Genomic DNA, 16,634 nt, shown 5'->3' on the forward strand with positions numbered 1-16,634 from the left:
TTCACTGTTAGTTATTCGAGCAGCATGCTTATTAAACACTAGTGGTCAGTGAATGGAACCCCAGTCACCAAACACTTCTTACCTACCCTGAGGATAGCTAAAAGATGACAATGAAAAATAGATGATGTCATATAAGTTTAAATGTTGACAGTTCAGCCCTAAACACTAATAAACCCCTAGTACAGCTTATGCCAGCTAACCATAGCAAGTGGCACATAAGGCCATTATCTGTTGAAATACATGAAAGTCACAGAGCATCGGAACATGCAGTACCCATTTTAATTTACTTTGTTAATTTTTTGGTATTAATACAGTGGTGCCTTGGATTACGAGCATAATTCGTTCCGGGACCATGCTTGTAATCCAAATTCACTCTTAAACCAAAGCAAATTTTCCAATAAGAAAACATTGAAATGCAGAGAATTGGTTCCACACCCCAAAAATAAGGATTTTTCATTCTGAATAACATGTAGAACACATGAAACAAACAATGAGAAACAGCTGTATATGTAAAGTTACTGTACAGTATAGCAAGCAGCATGTGGAGTATAATGTATAGTAACTGCATAAACCTTAAAAACAGCAGCAGTTTGTAGATACAGAATGGAGGTGCAGATACCCACAATTCAGTAGCGTAGTAAAACAGGCTAGAATAGAGATGCAGGGCTGCTATCAGAGGTCTGTGCGGTCACATGACCACAATGGGGAAGGTGTGTGTGTTCAGCATGGACCAGGAGGACAGAGACAGAAACGTTATATACAGCAGTTCGAATGGCTGAGTGTGAGTGGAGGTCCATTATAGTAGCAGTGTGTATAGCTGAGTGTGAGTGCAGGTCCATTATAGTAGCAGTGTGAATGCAGGCACATTATAGCAGGAATGGAGATGATGGTAAACACAAGGACTGACAAAGACTGCATGGAGCATGAAGGAATGAGCAGGACATATGTGGGCACAGAATAGCAGCACTCTCTGACCAGGGAGAGAGGGATTACAGCTATGAAGAGATTACCCCCACAGTCCTGTCCCCTGATGTAAGCCCCAGCCTGTAGTGCATCTGCCATGATTTGGAAGTTGAGGGAGACTTCCTGGGTCAGAATACAGGGCTGTAGACCACCTCTAGCCCAGCACAGGGAGCTCTTAAACCAAAGCAATGCTCTTAAACCAAGTTACAATTTTGAAAAACTGTGATCTCTTCTTGCAAAACGATCTCAATCCGAGTTACTCTTAAACCAAGGTACCACTTTACTTGCTCCTAGATCCACTGCTGCAAGTCTGCAGCAAACCAGTACTACTACCTTAACAATCCTGATAATGGGAGTGTCCAGTTCATGGAGGACAACTGCCCCAGTTTACTTAAATGGGAAATGTATACAGAGACCATTGGCTGTCTCTGTAGAGATGAATAAAGTGCAGACAATTACAGTGTGAATCAAAAGTCTATTGACACCCTTTAATTCCACAAACTAAAAGAAAAAATTACATATCTGAATACTGACTTATAACAAGTTTTTAAACAATAATTGATCTGCGTAATAGGGCCCTTGGGCATGTAACCAAGTTTTAGGAAATGTTTATACTACTACTACTACTACTACCATAAACAATGTATTATCTAAAAAAAATTCCCCAAAACTCTCCAAAAATAGTTTTTAGTTGTGTTTTTCCCAAGTTGCTAACTGCTCCCTGCTTCTTAACTTCTTTTTTTTTTTTTTTTTTTTTTAAGTATAGTGTCCCCAACAATCATCACAGTTTATGATAATTTTACCCTAGGCTGACCTCGGCCAATCTTTTAAAGCTGTCTTCTTTCAATTGGCATTTTCAAGAAGAAGAATAAATGTGTTTTGTTTTCCTTGGAAACGATTCAAATCATCTTGATACCATTGTGAACTGATTTTAAGAGAGCTCTTGACTGCTGGAAAGTATAAAATTGTTGAACGTGCAGGAGGTCATTGTTGCAGTGAGCGATCACGGCGGACCTTGGGCTTGTCTAATGTGTGAGCATGCTTGAGAGGTAAACAGAGGCTATACAGCTCATTTGCTGCTCAAAGCAACGCTACAAAAATACTTAATGATTTGTATTATTATCATATTATTATTGCGAGGACAAATTAAGAGGCTGAAATAATAGAATGATTAGCATACCACCATTTCTACAGTGCTAAAGGGGTTGTGGGAAAAAAATCATCAAATGTAATAAAATAACAATAGATAATAGATAATTATAATATATTTATGTTGTACAAGTTAGGCTGCGGCCTTAAATGAGCACTGATCAGAGAGATCTTTACAAGACACAATTGGGCTACATGAATGATTGCTGTGAGGCCATTTAACTGTATTGTTATCGACCACAAATCTCCTGTTTAGACAAAGAGATGTTCGACCGAATGAATTTACCTGCTGGACAAAAAATCCAGTTAGCCGGCGAGCGAGTGTTTGCTTGCCCATTGGCTGATCTCTGGGCCTTTTACATAGGCTGATTATTGGGTAAATGAGTGTTTCTAGGAACTCACATTAATAATTTTTCAGATCAATTCATTTGATCAATTGATCAGATCAAATTTTAGTTTTCATCGATCTAAGATTTCCGTTTGCGTGCATGTTGCCTGAAGATTGCTTGGGTGAAGAAAGAGATCCATTAATAAATTTGATAGTGGAGTGCTGCATTAGTTTCTCTTGTATGTAACTATTCCTGTACCTACAAAGCTATGTGAAAAATGACTATAGTGGAGCACTGTGCACTAAAATAATTGAAAAAATATTATGCATTTTCAATTTTCCCTCTAAATACCTGAACTGAGCAGCCATTGCCCGTGCTCCTAGACACATATAACTATGCCATATGAGACAAAGTCACCCAATCACTCCTAGGTAACTGTAGCCAGCACTGTAGAATGTAGAATGTAATGTCATTTACAGTTCTGGGTCTTGACCTAGCTTAACTTACCCACAAACCACCCCTTTAGGTATTTAGAGGCCGTATTGAAAGTGCTTTCAATTTAGAAAAACGATTACTGTGCAGAATGTTGCACTATAGTCATTTTTCATATAACTTTGTTGATACACTTTAAAGCAAATGCACCATCAGGTACATAGTTTTAATTTTTTTTTTACATGATTGGATTGGTGCCGGTGTGAAGATGCTGGTGCTTCAGTCCTTTTTTTGAACCAGTGCCCAATTCCCGGGCACTGGCCTGGCATGAAGCACTGGGGACAGAACCGTCAGCTCCCAGTGTCACAATATCCCTTCCCCTCTGTTACGTAGTTCCATTAGAATTAATGGAGCTGTGTCACTAGCGGAGGGGTTTTTGTCACACTGGGGGCCAGCAGACCCACCCCCCTAGTGCTGTATGCCATGCGCAGTGACTAGGCGCCAGTTTAAAAAAAGAACCACACAAACGCCGATCCATTCATGTAAATGGAACATTCTCTTTAAATATACATTGAGTAGCCACCACACTGACAGGAAAAGTGCGTAACATTAATTATTGTGACACCTGTCAAACGGAAGATGTATTAGGTGACAAGTGAACAGTTCATTCTGTCCAGATGATGTTTTGGGTGAAAGATCATGGGACAAGCAGAAGGATCTGAGTGATTTTGACAAGTACCAAATTGTTATGGCCAGACAACTGAACATGTCCAGAATGGCAAGCCTGGTGAGGTGCTCCTGAAATTCAGTGGTTGTTACCTACCAAAAGTGATCCTAGAAGGGACATCTTGTGAACTGCTGACAGGGTCATGCGCACCCAAGACTCGGTGATGTCTGTGGATGGTGAAAGCTATGCAGTCTGTTTCAATTCAATAAAAGAATGACTATAGCACAAATAGCTAAAAAAGTAATGAACAGCTATGATGGAAATGTCTCAGAACACACAGTACATAGCAACCTGCTACATAGCTGCAGATAGGTCAGAGAGCCTATGCTGACCTCTCTCCACCTCTGATGCATTGGAGCAATGTTGGAGCTGTTTTATAGATGCAAGCAAGAACTAAACAATACCACTCAGGTAGTTCTAATGGTTTAATTACAGCCTCCAATCTTCTTGAGTATGATGGCACAAGATTTGTGCATGTTGATTTGGGTATATTCTGTCATTCTTCTCTGCAGATCCTCTCTAGTTTTGTCAGGTTGGATGAGGACCATTGCTGATCACCATTTTCAGGTCTCTCCAGAGATGTTCGATTGGGTTTAAGGCTATGTTCACCCTACGTATGAGACCGGCAGGGTCACGGAACGGCCGGTCTCTGCCCGGATCATCCCGGCCGGTACTTAAGGATGATCTTTCCGGCCCCAGGGTTCTGATGCGGACGCATCAGCGTGCGCCCGCATCAGAACTTCGCACAGCACACAATGAAGCAAGCGGCCGGAGCCGCTCGCTTCATTGTGTGAACTGACAGCCACAGAAAACTGACATGTCAGTTATTTGTTGCGCCGCACGGGATCCCAGCCGGAGCGTATACTGTGTGTATACGCTCCGGACGGGATCCCATGGAACTGTAGGCAATGTTCCACACTGCATAAAGTACGGCCGTTGTTGCCGATGGCAACAACGGCCATACTTTTACGTAGTGTGAACATAGCCTAAAGGTGTATTCCACTGAAACTATATGTTGCCCCCAATGCTGAGACTAAAAATTCTTTTCATACTTGTTCTTATCTATTCGGTCCTCTTCCCCCAGTTTTCAGCTGCTGCTTTCTGCCGAACTCAACTCACCCGCATCCCCCCCTCGTGGCCCCACCTCTGAATAACCTTCTGTCTCAACTTACTAACTCACCGCCTCAACTCTGCTATGTCACCGCCTCAACTCTGCTATATCTTGTGAATATCAGCTCTGCTACATCATGGATCAATCAGGCATTGTATGATGGGAGATGTAGTTTTCTGGCCAGTGTCACGTTGGATATACTGTAGATTAACTTTTTTTTAAAACTTGTAACTATGGAACGGAAGCAGCTAGAAAGACGGGAGAGGGCTCAAAATACTCAAGGGGACTTGGTGAGTAAGACCAGCAAGGGGTTTGGGAGCATTTTATTTTTCTACCTCTTGGGGGGAATACCCCTTTAACCCTCCCGGCTTTACAAAGAAGCTACAAAGTTGCAGATAAAACCTGCAAGGGACTTGTTTACATCATTGGTCTCAGACGGGAGGCGGAGGAGGGGGAGATGGAGAGAAAAGCTCATACACAGATTTTTGTGTCTTTAGCAGAAAGCAGCAGCTCAAAACTTGGGGAAAGAGACTGAATAGATAATATCAAGTATGGAATGAATTGTTAGTCTCACCATGGGCAGCAACATATCAAAAATTGTGTATGAGCGGAATACCCCTGTCAAGGCTCTGGTTGGGCCACTTAAGAACATTCACAGAGCTGTCCCTAAGACACTCTTGCATTGTCTTGGCTGTGAGATTAGAATCATTGTCATATTTAAATGTAAACCCTCCAAAGCAATGAGGTTTTCATTAAGAATACCTCTGTACTTTATGGGGGAAAACATTTTCTTTTTATTTTAGCACAATGATACAACATAATATGTATATAAACAACACATTATAGTTAATTATTTTAGGTCATAGATGGAGAGGGGCTCTGAACACTTAACATATAATTGTTCTTCTTGCTTCGTATTTTTTAGGGTGACGAAGTGGAACAAGAAGAAGATACCTATGTTTTACCACATGGAGCTGTGCCATCAGAAGTCATTCACTATGAATATCATGTTCTGTACTCCATAAGCCATCAGGCACCAGTGCTTTACTTTAGAGCAAGTTTCCTAGGTAAGATATATACATCAGTAATGAAACAGTAAGGTACTATGTGCATTAGGGGTTTCCTACAGCTTTACTTGTTGGACGAGACTTATAACAGTTGTGTAGATGGGTGTTACAACTTTATTCATTGTGTAATGTATGTAAAAATATTGTACTTTTTTAGCCTAATTACTGGCTCAATTCAGATCCCTGCTTGTATTTATTGAGTATTGGAGCCTTTATTGTCGCTTCCAGATGTCGAGTCTATATGATCATTAATCCCCCACATGACTGGTTACATTATGGTTAAGGGCCCTCTTATAATGAGCGGTGTGATCTTGCAAAGTTTATAAAGTTTGTATTAAAAATGCCTAACCTTTATTTGCTCATCTTGTCCAAAGCTGACCATACATTTTGGATAGCTGTTGGCTGAATGCTCATTCGGTCAACAGCTCATGCCTGAGTCCTATCTACATTGCTGAGCATACAAGGCCGAGTGACCATATATTCTAATTGGGGAAAGGTGAGAAATCTTGCTGGGCACAAAAGGATCAGGCATGTTGCAACTTTCTTCTGTCTTGACCTTTGTCCATCTGCCATTGGTGGCGAACTATAAGTCCTATAAACTATAAGATAGTTGGTTTATAGAGTCAAGTCTCTGGAGACATTAAAGGGGTACTCCGTTACTTAAAAACCTTTTAGATAGTGCTTCCCTTATATAGGAGATTGGCTATGCTGGCTATTACTGCCCAGACAAGCTAGTCTTGGAAGTGGCAGCAGCTGCGGTCAAATGGGGACCCAGAGATACCACAGGAGGACCCCAGGGTAGCATTAAAATGTAAGAATAAGATTTTAGGTAAATATGTAAATAATCAGAATAAAACAGCAATTTACTTTCTAGACACATTGCCTTAGGGATTGTTCACACGGAGTAAATGTGCCAGAATCTCGCCTGCCTCAGTGTGCCATAGCCTGTTAATTCTTTATGCGGAGAGCGGCGGTGCAAGCCCTCTCATACACAGGCTATGGCACACTGAGGCAGGCGGGATTCCGCCACATTTACTCGGTGTGAACATACTCTTATTATATACTGGTCACTAGTATACAGAACCCAAAGCTGCTTTCACAGTTTTGCTGGTAGTTGTTGGACACTTTGATGGACGTTCTCTGATGACATACACAAACCTAGGAGGTTATCTGAGCTGGGAGATGTCAGTTCTGAAGACTATAATAAAAGCTATAAAAGAGGAGTACAAAATGTTAAATAGTGTTTAAAGGTGATCATACAGATTCAAAGGGGTTTTGGTCATATGTTCCTGTCATTCAGTTACATCAGGGGACCCTCACTGATGTCCTGATGAAACAGGACTGTTCTGTTTCACCTTTCTCACATGTAAATGCACATGTTCTTCACCCCTCCATTGATACTGGTGTAAGGTGTACAGTTTTTTCACTTGTATAGCTTCATAATTCCTATGTGTTCTAGGGAACATCTGAATTCTGTTCAAGATGTCAGTGGGTTTTCCAATCACTGGAATTCCTCACTCATATGACTTTCTGCCATAGAATGAAAGGCAGAAGATACTGGCCCTTTTGACTTTGGTTTACTGTGCCGCCATTCTGCATTGTAATGAAGTAATTATACAATCCTCTGTACTCCTTGAGATTAAGCAGAACTATTTTCGGTAGTTTGGGGGTAGAAACAACTTCTATAGGAATATTCATAAATAGGGATTTTTTTTAATCTGTTCAGGAAATTAATGCTAAGGGATTTTTTTTATTTTTAATTGCTCTAGCTACATTAACCCATTAAAGTGATATTTCAATTTATTTACCCATCAAACTTCAGCCTAATGGCAATGAAAGCTAACCAAACCAATCCATACTAACCTCACCAACTACAGCTCTAGTGATGGTCCACCATGATCCTTCTGGTTAGGGGCCTATTCCACTGAGCGATAATTGGCCGAATATGCCCGATTCGGCCTAATATCGTTCCATGCAATAAATACAACGATCAGCCGAGGATCGTTAATATAGGTTCTGACCTATAATTGTCAGACACCGACTGCGCATTGCTACATGTAATAGCGGTGCGCGGCCGGTGACTGACTTTTTACATTACCTATCCAGGCTGCAGGGCTCCTCTTGCGATCTTCTTCTCTCCCGGGTCCCGCGCGCTCCAGCTTCAGAGCGGCCTGTCTGAGCTAACAGACCACTCAGCCAATAACTATCCGGGACTGCCTCTGGATCAACTGGGGTTTGTAAATAACAAAAAAGGGAAATTTAATCTGCTGTTGTCATTGGGATATCCTATAGGCTTCTTCCGGTCTTCTGTAATTATACTGGCTGTTGCCAACTAACAGTCTCCCTTCCCTTTTTTTCTAGATAGATTTATGGAGGTTTCTATGAACCAAAACTTTCACAAAATATACTTTCCTGGGTTGTATTTAGGTAATTCTGTAAACAACAGTGGTACATCCTTAACCACATCACTAAAATGCATGTTACCCTTGTCCTTTAGATGGTTTTCTTATTCAGGTTTAAAAGATCACTTGTTTAAAAGGCCTTGAGCTACATCATGATAAGAGTTTCCCTTGCAGCCTGCTGTAAATGACAGCACAGGTCACGATCACTACTTAGATCTCCTCTCTTTGCATTATAATGCCGTAGTTACTCTTCTTTTCAAAGTCTTAACACTCCGCTGACAAGAGTCGTGGAAGACGACACAAAAGATGACCGTCATTTCGATGAAAGCTCATGGAGTCACAAAGAAGCTTATGATATGCAGTTCTCATGAAAATAAACATTAAGTGATAAATTGCCATGCCTCCCTCAATTGCAGTAAATATGACTTCTGTAGCTAAAGCCCTATAACTTATAGTGATGTGATGAGATGGGGTGCTTAAAGGGGTTTTCCCACTAAGAGGTTTTAGTGTGGTAACTACGAGGAGGAGGTGAAGTAGTCAGGGTAACTGATGCTAGTAGTCCCTCAATTATGTCATGTGTGGCTTTGTGGCCGTCATTTTAACGGAGTGTGAAAAAAGCCTAAAAGTTTTTAAAGATGCTTTTAAGTAGAGATGAGTGAATCGCTTATTTGAATCACTTCACTTGACCATTTGCTACGGTCATCAAGCCACCGGCCTTTTAGCACTATTCCGCTCCCTGACGCTCCATCCCTGATGCTGGGGAAAAGCTGGATTCCATCCTGTAAAACTGGGAGAAGTTTCCCAGGATTGGATCCAGCTTTCCCCGGCATTCTGGGAGGAGTGGCAGGGAGCGGAGCAGCGCTAAAAGGTCAGCAGGTTTGATGACCCTAGCACTGGTCAAATAAAGCGATTTGCTTTGTTTAGATTTGTTTAGAGCAATTCGCTAATCTCTACTTTTAAACACTCAAAGTGTTGCTAGTGAAGGTATGCCACTTAGGTTAAACTCTACTGGTTGACTTACTGTGGTGTAGATACTTCTGTACCCACAATCTGACTCCCACATACCTCTTGTACCGTCAGATAGCTGCTTTTAATTCAAGATCTGCCCTTGGGTCCGTTCGACAGGTGATGCAGTTATTGTCCTAAAAAACAACTTTTAAACTTGCAGCCCTGTGTCAAATTGGTGTGGCCTAGAGTGTGTGCCCAAGCCTTGCACCGCCTCTCCGTCCTTCCTCCCCACCCTCCTCATCATTAGGATTGCCCCTGGGTGGGATTTTTCCTATTCATCACATGTGTGAACACTGCACAGGTGCCTTAACAATCCAGCACATGTGCAGTGTTCAGACAGGTAATAAATAGGAAAAATTCTGCCTGGGGCATTCCTAATGATTAGGAGGGATGGAGAGGCGGTGCAAGCCTAGGGCACACACACTCTAGGCCACACCAATTTGACAAAGGGCTGCAAGTTTAAAAGTTGATCTTGGATTAAAAGCAGCTATCCGAAGGTACAAGCGGTTTGGGGGTTCAGATTGTGTGGGCTGTATGCTAGAGATGGGGTACGGGGTATATGCTAGAGATGGTTGTGATTTTGAAGCTATAAGGCACTAACTTTAGCTTTTGTAGAAAAGTTCTCACACAGCTATATTTCCATTTCCTATGCTGGGGAAGCACAAACATATTTAAGGTACTATATGTCTTCTTGACCTAACAGCATCTAACAGTTACAGCAATTTGGAACATGAATTACAGCTGACAGATTCCCTTTTAAAGGAGAAGTCTCATGAAACTAACAAATGACAGACAGGCAAGGGGGTGCGGGAAATAATAAAAGTTTATTTCCCAATCCCACTGCCACTGTAATGTCAATCTAAGGTCTGGCACACAGGTGCTGGAAGTAATTTTTGGCCGGGTTCGGTGTATGTCATGGCCTTGACTCCTCCAGCTGCAATGTCACGGACTGGCTGATGGATTGTCCGCTCAGCCAGTCAGTGACTGCAGCGGTATCCCACCCCAGTCACTAATTGGCTGAGTATAGGAGTGGTGTTACACTGGTATCAATGTATAGGTCATAAGTGGGTATTCACATAATCTAAACACAATTATGATGCTTCAAAACAGTAGTTGTGCATATACTGTATTACATTAATGCTTTAAAAACTAAAACCAATCAAACTATGGTCATTCCAGGACCTCACTACACATTTATGTAAAATATAAAGGAGTTGTTTGGTATTAGTAGAATATATTTCTACTTGCAAAAACAGTGCATATCTCTCCATGGGTTATGTTTGGTACCATAGCTCAACTTTAAAGGGGTTGTCTGTGGATGATTTTTCTTCTTAAAGGGATGCAATCTGAATGTTGGAAAAATAAAAAACAAATCATACTCCACTAATTATTTGCTCCACAGATTATTTGCTGCTGCTGTTCTGACCCCGGCCAAGGTGGGCACTTCCAACAGGGTTGGCACATTATCGGAAGCAAGAATAGGCACTGGAGGTGTTGGAACTGCATCAGTGGGCAATCGGGGCTAGTAAATATAGTATACCTGATTATTCAATGATGGGTACTTTCTTAAAAAGAAAAAAATCAACCCCTTTTTGCACAGCTTCTTTAAATCTCATAGTGTACCTATTAGTGCAAGTTTTCCCACGGAGCCAGTCATGTAAGCTCTGGTTACCAGTCCCCAGTGGGCACACCTCACAGTTTGAGAAGCTCTGAAAAAGATGATTACATGTTGCTCCAATCTGAAAACTAGTAACTATACTTGGTGTAACGTAATTGTATTGTATTGTAAACCTACATGTTAACTCCCATTTTTAATAGGCTTCATAGTTATCAAGTTCACCCATTTAGCCACATCCCTGAGGAATACGCTAATATAATGCTAAACCCACCGTGTTACTGCTATTGTTATGGCCAACATCATACTGCTTACCATACTGCTTTTTATTATATTCCATTTCTGACAATATTTTGTCTTATTTGGTATATTATTAAGAGACTTCTGATAAAAGATGTCACCAAATTTTATTTAATATGCTATATATCAACACAGTGCTTATTAATTTATTGTAGTTCATACATATAATAATATATAATATCCTGGATTTAGGTTGTGGGGTAGAGCTGCCTTACTAGTAGATACTATGACAGTGTTTTTTTATCTTTGTGTTTTTCATTCATAGATGTAAAGCTATATAAAGGGGTCATCTAATTTAGAAAAAAAGTTTTTTACTGTATATCTATATTTTTTTATATAAGAGATGAGCTAGCAGAACTGAATATTCTGGTCAAGATCCTCTCCTCTTGGCCAGGGTGAAAAAAAGGTAAAAAGGATGCCTTTGGCTTTGTGAACCTGTCCAGTTTTGCATTACACAAGATAGCTCACTGATTTAAATGGATGCTGTGTGATTCTTCATTTCTCCATTGGTGGCGCTGTGAGGAATTTGAACATTTAGTGACTGGTTTTCCCAGAGTTTAAAGATGATTGCTGTTGAAAGAAATTTAAAGACCAAACTTATTTTGTATGCAGCTCTGCCGCCAGAAGTGTGAGGTCACGACACAGCTCCATTCCAGCACCGCCATTCTTTGCCATGACGTCAGCTACAGAGGGCGTCTCTGGCTTAGACAAAGCGTTGTGTCGTACTCTCACGATGAGCAGGCATTGTCAGCTATGCCCACTTGCTCTTCTTTACTGTGGGGCAGCTACAGAACTACACAGACAACTTCCCTAGTTGTAATGTTTTTTTCTAAATCTAATATGCATTAGAATCAACATTAGATGAAACTCGGTAGTTACTGTGTGAGGACCAGGGCTTCTTAAGTCCCGTAGCTCCTGACACAACCACTGGTGACAGCAGGTGGGCCATGTTGCCCCTTACTGCCAGACAATCAAAACATGAACAAAAAGGAAAAAAACTCAAAAGTCTCAGGATACCTATTTTTTTTGACTTAATGGCTATTTCCGAAACATGACCCCTATCTTGAAAGCCGGCCTATTGAATCAAGGACAAGTTTTTCCAATGGGAAGGTGGTCATGTAGCATATAAGAGATGACTAGAGATGAGCGAACCTGCCGAGGATCTGGTTCGTATGAACCTGAACTCTCGGCGTCTGATTCCCGCTGTCTGCAGCCTCCGTGAAGAGGGTGGATGTAGCCGGAGGACCACTTGGAGAACTGTGATACAGCCATAGCCATAGGCTGTATCCCAGTTTTCCAGGCGGTCCTCCGGCTATATCCACCCTCTTCACGTAGCGGGCAGACAGCGGGAATCAGACGCCGAGAGTTCAGGTTCATACGAACCCGAACCTCGGCAGGTTCGCTCATCTCTAGAGATGACTAGAATTGTCTTAGAAATTGATTTCCACAATCAGATTTACCATACCTCTTGTGGTTTAAAAGCTCAAAGAAATAAAATTTGCAACTAGCAGGGATGTTCCCTGTGATGAACAGCTATTTGATGCGCTGTCCATGGTGCTAAACACAAAGCTGGAGGCGCTGGGTCCAATTGTCATGAGCCTGCATGAGTACTTTCTGTGTTGCTAACTTTCGAACCAGACATATTGAAAATCTGATCGATGCAACCAATTTCTGAAAGAATTCTGAAATTCTTTGATATCCTAAATGACCACTTGGAAAAACTTGCCCTTGATCCAGTTTGACAGCTTTTTAAGATGGAGGCCAAGTTCTGCACCTACATACCCCTGTAAAATATAGAGCATCTTTAAAGACATGTCTTATAAGTGCCATGATTTTTTATGTAGATAGGGTAATGCTTGGCCCATGCTAGGAAATGGTTCTCCCTCAAACTGTGTACATAGAATATTTCATCAATTATAAGGTTATTCGTGAACCAGCCCGTAAGATAAGGACCCTAGTGGCAATTGCTCCAAAGACATCTCCAAATGGGGTTCTCTTTATTTGAGCTGTTTTGGATTATTAGTGCATCTGAGACTGGGCTTACTAAAGGGCCCTTGGCAATCTGGTGGACTGTTCTAACCCTGATAGAACATAATGCTCAGAATGGCCATGTTGTCACCCACATAAATGGAAACAGCAGTTCTATTCAGATGACATTTTCAGGGTATGTCGCTAGAGTACATTGAAACAGCAGGTCTATTGAATTTACAGGACCAAACATAGTCTACTATTGACAATGTTCAGTCTGTTTCCCAAACGGCTATTTTTTGTTTCCAGAAAAAAGTGTGTGCTTGGGACATAGCCTAAATGTAGACAAAATATATCCTGGAATACCTTTTTGTTTTTGCTGGTATTCCAATGTATACTGGCGACTTATATTGAAAACGTGATGTGAATGGGGTCTTATTTGTGGGCAGGAAATTATCCTGTTTGGTTATTTTCACTTTTTTTTAATATCTGTAAATGCAGATCCCCTTTACAGCATCTAGAGTAAAGAAACACTGACCCGTCCTTCATAAGCTAGTTGAACCTATAAGAAGAATTAGATTATTGTATCCTATAACTGTGTCTATAAGAGTCCTGTAGTAAACTTACAAGAACTTATTTGCCTTATCTTATAATTCTACAGAATTATTAAGGGTCTAACACAGGGATGGGGAACCTTCGGCTCTCCAGCTGTTGCAGAACTACAATTCCAGCTAAGCTAAAGCTTTGGATGTCCAGGCATGATGAGAATTGTAGTTTTGCAACAGCTGGAGGGCCGAAGGTTCCCAATCCCTGGTCTAACAGAAGATATAGCATATTCGCAGTGTATCCTGCCTCTCTTTAAGATTTTTAATAGCTGTGAATTCATTTTCTTATTATGCCTTCCAGCTCAGACACGCTGTAAAAATTAGTAAAATGATACGGAAACACAGGATGGAATATTTATTCAGCGACCTAAAATTGCACACGTTTGACCATTGGAAGCTGTGAAAATAAACACCAATCTGAGTGCAGCATCAACAACATTGAAGGAAGCTTCTGTATAATTTAGACATTTCTGAAGACGCTGAATAAATAATGTAAAATTTTTTTTGAAAAAGCCCCCGAAAGCCTTAAAACTACCAATTCCTTAAAGCTGGGAGTCCTTCATTTAATTAGTATTCACTGGAAGCAGTTAATCACCACAGAAAAGCTCACAGAGACAAAACAACTTGTTTAGCTTGTCAGCATCTGGGAGTCGGAGGTGTTGAAACATGACTGCTTGTATCTAGGCCTAAATTGTATAGATGAGGGGAAGAAGCGTCCAGGCCTCTCCGTGTGCCAACAGCTCCCCTTACTGTGCACTGCAACAATTTCACGTCGGCTCGCTTCCTACAGCTGAGCAGGTTCGCTTCTTTCCAGCTTACACCTTGCCAGTGTGGCAAGTGAGACTCCCAGTGGAAGCTTTAGAACATTAATGTTTACACATATATTTAATTATAGACATCTGGAGGCCAAAGAATACACCACCAAGTTAGTTTCAGTGAAACGGAACATTTCTAGCTAGCTCCTTCCAGCGTCTTGTTGTTACAGGTGCTCACTTAATTGGGTTGGAATCAAGTCAGTCCTTTGATAACTTGTATCTGCTAAGGTAACACACATGCTAGTTGTCGTAGAAGCAAAATTACAACTAACGTCTGTATCTATCGCTACATACATTGTAAGGATCAGGACTATGGGTCTGCGCTAACCAGGTCACAGTTTGCATGATATTTGTGTATTTCTCCCACGTTTGCATGAGTCAACTCCAGATTTTTCTAGTTTCGTTTCACAATACAAAACATGCAATGATATCAATAGATGCATTCTCTGTACACGGTTGTGTGGTATGTTGGTGCTAGTGTAAAAAGCCATATTACAATGGGCACTAATACATGGGGTGATATTCACCAGAAAAAATGATTTTAAAGCTAGCTTCAACTTTGTTGTTTAAAGGGGAACTCCGGATAAGAAAAACTTGTTTTCTATTAAAAGTACATTAAAAGTTATATAGATGTGTAATACAATGTATTACTGTATCTGTACGGTTCTGCCACACTGGTAGCTGATAGAAATCTAGGAAGTGGAAAAGAAAAAATGGCCCCTGTGCCAATTTACATTGTCTCCTGCTCCCACTGCTCTCCCACCTTAGGAGACAAATCTTCCATGCCTCTGTCTCACATTGTGTGTTTGCTAAGCACAGGCTGATGATGCAGATAGGGGGCAGGGCGTGATGTCACAGGAGGCTTGGCTGGATCCCCCAAACCCCTGAGTGATCCACCATCTCTGACCGGCCAGAAGCAGGTGCATCACTAATTTTACTGATTGTGATGGGTGGGGGACTGTGATGATCAGCTGAGGGAAAGCATTGCATTCTGGGAACTGCTCGATCAGGAAGGACAGAAACACAATACAGAACAACCTCCCCCCCCCCCCCAAACAAATGGATTTTTGGTAGTTTCAAAACTGGGATAGACAGGTAAGTAATGATATATACGTATGGTGAGAGTTCCGGCCGGCACTAACTACAAGGTACACCCAATGTGGGAAACCCGGGACTGGAGTATATAGCACACAGACTGTATCCAAACCGTGGAGCGGCGGTGCAGAGACAAAAAAGGCAGGATAAATGAACAAGGATCAAGAAACAGAGTCTCGCACTCACCGGACTGAAGATGCAAGTGGTTTATTTCCGATACATCAGAGTAGGCTAGGCGGGGAGAGGGGAGATGGTGAAGCAGGTGTGTTCAGCAGGAGCAACAAAATGTTTCACGCCTACAGAGGCGCTTCGTCGGCCTAGCCCGACGAAGCGCCTCTGTAGGCGTGAAACATTTTGTTGCTCCTGCTGAACACACCTGCTTCACCATCTCCCCTCTCCCCGCCTAGCCTACTCTGATGTATCGGAAATAAACCACTTGCATCTTCAGTCCGGTGAGTGCGAGACTCTGTTTCTTGATCCTTGTTCAAGTAATGATATATGCTTCTGCAGAAGTTTCATTTTTTTTAACCTCTACCTAGAGTTCCCCTTTAAGCTAGCTTAAAAATCATCGTCCGTCGGCTGCTATTAACTACGTCAAATAGTGAAGCCCAACCAATGGCTTAGGGGTTTGAAAAAGAAAACGGTATACTTTATTCCTACCTGTCCAGGTTCCCCAGGTGTCCATAAAGCTTCTACCCACTCTTGCAGCTGCTGCCTGTCACTCTGAAGTGACAGGCCGCTTAGTCAGTCACTGGCGGCAGCAATTTCCTGTCTTGGCCAGTGATTGGCTAGATTATTATTTATTTATAAAGCGCCCCTAATTCTAGAGCATTATACAAGCGATAGGGGTAACAAACAGGAACAATACAAGATAAAAAACATTTCATTAAGGCAAATGGCAGACTTGTACATGGGGGAAGAGGACCCTGCCCGCGAGGGCTTACAATCTATAAGATAGCCTCTCACTTCAGGGATCAGCTCAGAAGTGCGATTGGCGGTTGCGGGTAGCAGGCAGAAGCTAGAGGACATGGGGAGCCTGGAAAGGTAA

The 16,634-nt window shown here is 41.7% G+C and overlaps 1 protein-coding gene across 1 annotated transcript in view; it reads left to right on the forward strand.

Annotated features, from left to right (window-relative positions):
• Window positions 1-16,634, forward strand: part of ATG10 (autophagy related 10) — a 150,409-nt gene that overhangs the window by 101,122 nt on the left and 32,653 nt on the right. The window contains exon 5 of the mRNA XM_069962870.1: window positions 5,637-5,778. Within this exon, the coding sequence (XP_069818971.1) occupies window positions 5,637-5,778 (142 nt within the window). The remainder of the gene's footprint in view (window positions 1-5,636; window positions 5,779-16,634) is intronic.

Source organism: Dendropsophus ebraccatus, chromosome 3, assembly GCF_027789765.1.
Source record: "Dendropsophus ebraccatus isolate aDenEbr1 chromosome 3, aDenEbr1.pat, whole genome shotgun sequence".
Lineage (NCBI taxonomy): Eukaryota > Metazoa > Chordata > Amphibia > Anura > Hylidae > Dendropsophus > Dendropsophus ebraccatus.